Below are 9,243 nucleotides of genomic sequence, written 5' to 3' on the forward strand. Positions count from 1 at the left end.
TAAAAAGGGCTTATCAGCAGAATGAAAATAAAGGAACTTGTTCACCAAGGCATACAAAGGGAGCTAAAACAAGATTCTTAATCAAGGTGATTGGGACAAAATGAACTAGATATTAGAGCTCAATATATTTAGAGTACGTTTACGAGCAGTTTTCGAAGCGGCAATACGTTTCTGTGACAATTTACGACAATATACGACAATTTACGACAGTGTTCGAACACTCTTAAGTGTGCGACAGTTGAAAACATTGTCCGGTTTGGGGGCCGTTGCTGGCTCGAAGGTGCCCCTAAAATAGATCTCTGTCCCATCGTCGCAGACGAGAAAACTTTTGAACAAGAGACAAAGCATTATTCTGGAAAGTACCTGTAAATAAATGTATGTTGTTCCGTTGAAAAAAAGAGTGGGTCGAATTCTTAACGTGTCTTTTTTTCTTTGCGACTGTCTGCATACAACGTGTGAAGTTTCGAGCAAGATTGAGAGTCGAAGCTGACGAAAATAGATCGGACCGAGAAGGAAATCGCTGGGAACCGACGCGACCAGACAGCTTGAGGCGAACAACGTTTGGAGTTTCTCTTTCTATGTTACGAGACGGTATCACACACGCACAGAGATTAACAGGTTTACATCAAGTACTTGTCTTGTGTTGTTTTATCGTTGCGTGATCGCAAAAACTATCATCGCGTCGCACGAACACTGTTTTAAAAAAGCACGTCAGCATAAAATAAATATTAGTGTAGTTACTGACATTGATGATGTACACTAGAACAGGTGTAATTTGCAAAGTATTCATTTTATTTAACAAGTTATTAACTACGAATGGCGTTCCAACAGTAATGCCTCCTATTTTTTTTTATTCTTCCTGAATAGATAAGAGGGGATTGCTAATTGCATTGTTATAATGACTGGACTTATGCATTCATGACCTATTGTAGATATTGACGGTGGGAGACCCTAGGAAAATAATCTTTGCATAGACGTGCGTTAGAAGCAGGCATGCGTCATTGAATCCTGGCAAAAATGTCTTGAGAAGATTGTTGACTATTTATTTATTTATTTATTTATTTGCGGACGGTTATCCTCATTTTCATAGTTGTTGTTGTTGTTGTTGTTGTACCACGTTTCGGTCAAATCATCCTCTGGCCTTCTTTAGGTGGTTAACCGCGACGGGATAGGAATTCTGAGTCTCATAACTGTATCCCCAGTAATTACTTCCATAGTTGTTGTCATTCTACCATGTTCTTACCAACAAAACCTCCGGCCTGCTTTGAGTAGGATTGAAACCGCTGTCTTCAGACAATACTCACCTAGAACCGTGGAGATTCAACGCCTCTATCCATTACGCCATGGGTGTTGACTGTGTAGAAAATAAATTCGAGAACAGAGAGGTCATTGAATCTTCTGTCTTTTCGATAATCAGCTTTCATTCTTGCTAGCTTCTTACATCAAATTGATTCATGCTTTGTCCGGAGCATTTTCCATCAAAAAAAAAAAATCGTGACGATCTGCAGTCAATGAATGTCAGGAAATCGGCACCCTTTTATTGCATTTTCATCTCAAACAAGACACAATGCCACTTTGATGTACGGGGCTACTATGTGGGACATAATTTTCAGGTACTATGTAGGAAGTTAAGCAGCAAGATGTCTGTTTATATAACACTTGAACTTCTGCATGTCAGTACAGTCAGGGAAGCAGGAAACCGGAAAGGAGTTCCAAAATCTAGCAGTTCTAGGGAAGAAACTATTAGAGTAGAAGGCTTTCTTACATCTAGGGATTTTTACTGAAGCCTAAGCTGATAGTACCCTTGTAATGTGAGACATTCGTTGCCACCTTGTCTCAATTTTTCTTCATACTCAGATACCCTTTAGCCGAACACACTAGTTGTGGATTGATTGACTCGTAGATCTAACATTACTAAATCACTCTTCGAACGTCCGTCGTAGTAACTGCAGGGATATTTTGTCGTGCGCAGTGCAACATGTAGCTTTTACCATGATATCCGTCTCGAACATGGAGAACGACAAACTTTTACACGTTTACTGCTGCTACGCATGTGAACACGCAGACACAAAACGGTACTCTTAAGCTAAACTCGATTATCGCCCTTTAACTCTGGTGACACATGCCTAGCCACCAGAGGGCAAAGGCAGATACGTCACTTCCTGTTTTATAGATCTATCCCTCTTTTTTCGCTGAACCCTCAACAAGTCAAAATGTGACAATAATGCGGTCCAGTTGGCATGGCCAGTCAACTAGCTCTCCTGGCTAACCCATCAACTACATAAACAGACCATCCTTGTTCACACACTTGTCGGGAACTGGTGTTTAGTAGCATCATATTTAATCAGTAGTACCTCCTTATTTAACTAATACTCTTAGACCAAACTTAGAAATATACCCAGCTTCTTTTGAATTAGCATCTCACTAAGGGAATTTTGTAATGAGTTGCACTTTTCTAATTAATGTGTAAAAAAAAACAACTATGCACGCACACATACACATACACATACACTCAAATACATACGGTGTCAGTAAAGAAGGGCAAGTTAAGACCTCACAAAAGCACACCAATTTTCCCTAAATGTATTTGCCGACTATCCAGTTCCTGTAAGTCTCCAACTCGCTTCCTCTTTGATCACTCCACTAGATTCCAGCAAAACATTAATATCTAATAGGCACGCATCTACCCACACAGAATAGGCAACCCCCTCATCACACCCATTAACACATACACATTATTGATTTCTTCGCACCGTAATACGTCCTGACAAACTGCAAAATTCTCTCCCTTCACTGTTGAGGTCCGTAGATGCCAGAAAGCCTTCTACTCTAATAGCTCCTCTTTTTATTGCATGTTTTTAGTTCGAAATCAAAATTTCGTCACTTTGTCACATTTAATTCTGTGATGGAAACATCATCTCTAATCGAGTGGAATAAACGAACACATTGTTAATTAATCCTTTCATATTTTGCTTCTTTTTTTTATAAGAGAAATTTGAGGATTACTAATACCGAGATGGTAAATCGGAATCGGGAATCGAAAAAATTTGGGTTTTTTTTTTTTTTTTTTGAAGTATCGGAATCGAAAAAACTGTGCTTACTTTCCGATACCAACCTAATCTTTTAATTGTTTTGTTTTGTCTTTTTTTTTTTTTTTTTGTTTAAAACCTAATTTTACATTGCTGGTACGAATCATAAAATCATAATTACTAGCGGGACATGCGGGACACGACGTTTAGCGTAAATAGAGACGCCCTTGTACTATTGTAGCTCTTTTGTGAAAACTGCAAAAGTATTAATCTAAGCTAACAGGGACACCCAGCGTAACCCGGTCGTAAAGTACGCTTAAATATGATATTTTAATTTATGCAGATTTTGTATACATTAATATAAGGTTAATTTTCTATCAAATCTTACATCTTATAAAGTTGTGGTTTAAAATATATATCCATATGACTTGGGTGCATCAGTTTGAATCGAAACCGAAACCCAAACTTACGAAGAATTCTTGGTAAAATAATTTATTACAAGAAATGGAGTTTTAACAATTAAACGACAGTCAATCGGAAGCAAAAAGATGTAACATACAAAATAACACACACGCTATCATATTAAAATATAGATTTATTGATAATAAACAATTAGTAAAACTAAATTCTTATAGATCATTCCCCACCCCACATGAGAGGTTTGTTTGTTTTTTTTTTGTATTTCTTTACGTTTGCACATGTTGTACTGGTTTTGTAGTATTCCGAAAATTTAAAAAAAAAAAAACAAACTTTATAGCAAAATATTTAGAGATTTTAAAAGCATCGAAATCGGTTATTTTATCGGAATCTGAAATCTAGAAAAGAACCGCTAATTGTACCGGAATCGTGAAAAATATTGGAATCGGGAAAATATTGGAATATTACTATCGCTTAGAAAATTATCTTAGATGCGTTTTACTTATTTGTTTATTTATTTCAGACAAACGTGGACGCAGTAATCTGCCCCTGACAGCCCTCAGTCAGTTTGCTTCTCTGGCCATGGTCAGTTCGGTGGGCAGTTTGCCGAATCTGGCCACGAAATCTGAATACTCGTCCGACTCGTCAATGTCTGATGATGATGAGTTGATTGAACATCGTGGCATTGACCGGACCATCTCGGCCGACAGCGCCTTCTCACGGACCAACAGCATTTTCTCGACCGTGTCTTTTACTGCTGACAACTGCGCCGATGACATGGGGGAGGACAACATTGCTTTCACCGACGAAACACTGAACAACGCCTGCTCTTTGCCCACTTACGAGGATGCAATGATCTTGGTTATCAATTCCACCCCAGAAATCATTCACTCTCAGGTAAGACGTCATTTCCGGTGAGCAGAAAAGATTTAAGAACTTCAAAAAATAAAAGCCGCCTTCGTATTATTACGATTCTTCAGACTAGGATTCTATTTTTGATCGTTATTTCCACAACGTTTCGGTCGACGCAACCTTCGACCTTCTTCTAGAGTATCTTTCAGGAATCGTTCTGTCGAATTCGGGAATCTGCATCGAATTCCAAACGAAAACATTCATATTTAGTTCAAGGGGGTAGCTTGCTCTCGTTCCGTCAACCATCGACTGAAACGTTGCAATATCTTCACTGTTCGTTTGGCCACAAATTTTTATTTTCTTATTTAAAAATAATACCACTTGACCAATTGCCGTGATTTTTGGTATACAATATTTTCTTTATATCGTGTAGGTACATCGTACGGTTTTTTTCTTTTTAATTGTTGCTTTCTTTTTTCTAATATAGCGTGAATTCTGAACAGGCACTAAAGTTTCCAATTTACTTTTAAAAATAAAATAGTGTTAAGGCTGGTAATATAATGTTCTAGGAGTATTTTTAATGTTCGATTTTTGAACGATTATTGAGTATCGAAAGAAATGAAAATGCTTCGCTTTTGTTTGGTTTAAAACAACAGTAAATATTTTTAAATATTGCAAGGAAAAGGGGGTTAGTTTGTTGCTAATTACCTGATGCGCCTCTGTCGGGGAATGGCGACGGGGCTGCGCAAGCACGTTTTTTCAGTTCGGCGTGCTTCTCCCCGGAGATGCTGACTTTTCAGTCCCACTTTGTTAGCCATTTTTTTTTGTAAATATATCTTCCTCAAGAACTGTCCTACAATATATTTCAAATGTGTTGTCTCTAGATTACGTGCGTAATACTAAATAGATTTTAATTCAAAGTAATTTTTTATTAAATAATATTTTTAAAGCGTATTATTTATTATATGTTGTAAATGTGGAATTGGTTGCACGACTTTTCCGCATTAATATAGAATAAAACTCGATAATTCGATAAATTTTATTTTACTTGCAATTATTAAGATTTTCACGTTCGACAGGACACACTTGAAGAAAGCCGGAGGTTACATCAACCAAAACGTTGTGAAAATAACCCTCAAAATGAGAACAGTAGTCCAAAGAATCTAAATAATAAGAATAATCAATCCTTAAACGTAAATAAATAATTACACGTAAAAGCATACGATAACATTCTATACAAAAGAACCCCGGGATACGGTGGCTGTACAATAGGGCAGGTTGATTTGCAACTTTTTTTCAGAAAATCAACATGGCACTGGTGATGATAGTTGGGATTTGATGTGATAAGAACAGATACCAAAAATTAGATTCCTATCTTGAACAGAAAATTGAGCATTTAATTTTAAAAATCGTGTAGAAAAATGCTGAGAAATCCTTCACTTTCATAGCATTTTACACAACACTGACTTTGAAATTTCACTATTTTTATAAAAAAAATCAATTAAAATTGATATATTTATATGAAATACATTGAAAGAAAAATAAATACATGAATTATAAATTTAATTATGAATCAGAACTAACACAATATCTCAACTTTTACTGCATTGATTAAACAAAATTGTAAAACAAGCTAATTAGCAACTAAGTCTTTTAAATTTCTCAATTCAAAAAAATATGTGGAGATGTATATATAACAACTTGATACAAGTTACAGAACCATGTATTTTAATTTTTTTTATTAAACGCAATAATATAAACTGTTATAATAGAACTAAATTGTTCTGTATAATTTCCTTTTGAGGAAAATGAAGGTCTAATTAGCTGGCATGATGACTTTGTAATAATGTGTCTATGTCTTGCTTCCTGCTTATATACAACATTTGAGAGAAATTTGACGAGTGTGTGGCTGCAAAATTGGTGACAGTAATCTTTTTCAGTCTTTTATTTATTTATTTTTTTACTTGTTCACTATTTCTTGAAAAACAACACAAAAAAAAAACAATTATTTGAAAACACCTATTTTTTTATATTTTTGTGATGTAATATGAATAAAATTGACTCTTGTTTGGATAAATTGAGAAAACTAATAAAATTTAATGGATAAATGTTTATTTACCTAATGGACAAAATCGCTTGAATGCCCTCATCTCTCACATCCAATTCATCTGAGTTTATCATGGATATTATGATATTTTCCGGAAGTAGTACAAAAGCACTATATTTTGAACTGTTTAAAACAGTAATTTGGATTTCAGTTAACTGTTTTGTTCTCTGAATCATATTAAAACATACTGTTGTTGGTTAAAAAAAATTATTGTCAGTTTTGATCTCAAACCAACTGACTGCATACACTTGGATGATAAATTTGACCAAAATGTTTAATTTATCAGAGTGTTTGAGGATGGACATCTCTGATCCATAAACACATTAACCTTGTTGCTTATGTTAGCCATCTTGCTTGATTCAAGGACCCAATTTTTAAACTGCATATCTTAGGTTAATTTCTCGAGAAATTCCAACAGCATACTCAAAAAATATCCTCTGGTCGTCACACTTAAATTATTTGTTTCTTCTGCTGTCAGATAATGATAATCGGGAGGGATACTAATTTATTAGAATTCTATTTGAGGCAAATCTTGATAATTATTGATGCAAAATTTCCCCAAAGGACCAGTAAATGTTGTTAGGCTTTTTATTGTTCCATCAATTAATTTAAAAAAGTTTCTAATTTACGTTTAAAAGAAAAATAGTGTCAAGGCTGGTAATGAAATTTTCTAAGAGTATTTTTTTAATTTTCGATTTTTGAACGATTATTGAGTATCGAAAGAAAAAATGCTTCGATTTGTTTGGTTTAAAACAACAGTAAATATTTTTTAATATTGCAAGGAAGATATTAGCCTCTTTTTTATTTTTTAAAAAATATATCTTCATCAAAAACTACAATATATTTTAAATGTGTTGTCTCCAGATTACGTGCGTGATACTAAATAGATTCTAACTCAAAATAATTTTTTATTAAATGCTTCTGATTTGGTTTGGTCCTCTCTCTCTCTCTCTCTCTCTCTCTCTCTCTCTCTCTCTCTCTCTCTCTCTCTCTCTCTCTCTTCAATACATCTAATTCAACTCTACAAAGTTTTTCATTATTTCTTATAATGGAGTGTTTTTTATTAGCCCTAAAAAAAGCCCCTGAGGCACACCCAAGAGTTATCGTGAAGTATATAGACAAACAAAATTATCTAGAAATCAGTCAGTTACAACTTTTCAGAAAGTTTTATAAAAATCCAAGGCATCAATTTCTTTTTTTTCATAAGCACAATAGTGTCAATTTTAACCTAGGAGGGCAACCGGAATTTTCTGGAAAATACGTTCTGTTACGTTTTTACTCATATCATGAGTTCGGACGAACGGACGAACGGACAAGGGTTAATTTATAGGTTCGCCCTCCTTTTGTCGGGGGGGGGGGCCAAAAATTGAAAGCATCTAAAAACAAGAAAAATTTAAGAGGCAGACAATTAGAGTCCTCGCGAGCGAGAATGCCTATTAGATCAAATAACACATTTTGTCTCCTGCGATTATTATTGTTTGTCTGAATAATTTGAATAATGCAATTTATCAATCCTCATTCCAAAAATACATATATTTTTCTATTTTCAATCATTTTATACAAATTAATTGAAATAATTCATACTAGCAGGGAGATCCAACGTTGCCCGGGATTGCATGAGGACCAACGAGATGTTTCACGCTTCTAATACTTGTATTGTCATCAAAATCGGTGAAGTCACCCTTTTTTTTTTTCAATCAAATCGACTGATTGCCTACTCTTGTCGCAGAGCCGCCGCTGTGGACCGTAAGGAAGCTCACTTACTACCTGACAGTTACTTAGTTCACAATAATTGTAATCTACATTGCACTGTAGAGAACATAATGTTGATTTTATAAAATTATTTTTATTTACTTGAAATAAAGTTTAAAATGCAAACATCAAGTATCATGAATCAATTGTGCTCTAAACGGAAACATTCATTCCGAATGTGTCACCGGCCTACCAAATAACCTACTGTTGATTTTATGTACCGGGCCCTTCTGCTTGTGCGATGAAAAGAATTCTCAAATTCACTTGTGCTGTTAAGCTGCATGAAAATGTTAACTTTGATCAAAATCGGACTGTTCGTGTGTTTAAAGTTTTTTTTTATTATTATCGATTTTCAATACTTATCGGAGGTATTCCGATGCAAAACCTATCTAAGAACACTCCCAGTCTCATAAATTGCATTTGTCATTTTTTTAATCGGCCTAGCGGTTTTGGAGTTCATAGGAAACGAACGCACACACACATACACACATACACACACAGACAAAGTACCTTTTATATACAAGTAGAGATATAATGACATACAATATGTCATAATAACGTTGACCATCCAATCAGGGTACGTGAGGTCACGGCAGGCTGGCGATGGATGAACTGTTAAGCATCCTGATGGTTTGCTGAGAAATTGATTTTAATTTTGTTAAGACAAATGATACTGATTGAGGCACAATAGCTAAGACTACCCGCTCTGTCCATATAGCAAGTAATCGCAACCTATTATAGGTACTATATTGCAAAGAACATCGTGGTAAAACGGTTCTAACTCACAAGGGACTAGTGAGTCATGATCATTCATCGATGTTTGTGAGAACAGATCTGATACAAGAAGAGGAAGAAGAAGAATCATTATTATTTTTTTTTTAACAAATCTTTTATTACCTGGAGCAGTAACGAATTCCTGAAACACAAAGTATTTGTTGACTAGCAGGAAGAGCTGACGTTGCCCGGGATTGAATGATGATCAACGAATTTTTCACAATTCCATATTTTTATTGCCATAGAAATAAGTGAAATATCCAATTTTTCAATCATTCGATTGATTGCCTGCTCTACCCCAACCAAAAAAAA

The 9,243-nt window shown here is 35.1% G+C and overlaps 2 protein-coding genes across 2 annotated transcripts in view; one reads left to right on the forward strand and one right to left on the reverse strand.

The window, feature by feature from the left end:
• The window catches only part of LOC145293083 (uncharacterized), a 304,844-nt gene that overhangs the window by 286,693 nt on the left and 8,908 nt on the right, over nucleotides 1-9,243 (forward strand). The window contains exon 8 of the mRNA XM_080139441.1: nucleotides 3,970-4,343. Within this exon, the coding sequence (XP_079995567.1) occupies nucleotides 3,970-4,343 (374 nt within the window). The remainder of the gene's footprint in view (nucleotides 1-3,969; nucleotides 4,344-9,243) is intronic.
• The window catches only part of LOC145293084 (uncharacterized), a 256,411-nt gene that overhangs the window by 34,105 nt on the left and 213,063 nt on the right, over nucleotides 1-9,243 (reverse strand). The window lies entirely within an intron of this gene.

This window comes from Euprymna scolopes, chromosome 14, assembly GCF_053919585.1.
Source record: "Euprymna scolopes isolate OS-2025 chromosome 14, ASM5391958v1, whole genome shotgun sequence".
Classification (NCBI taxonomy): Eukaryota; Metazoa; Mollusca; class Cephalopoda; order Sepiida; family Sepiolidae; genus Euprymna; species Euprymna scolopes.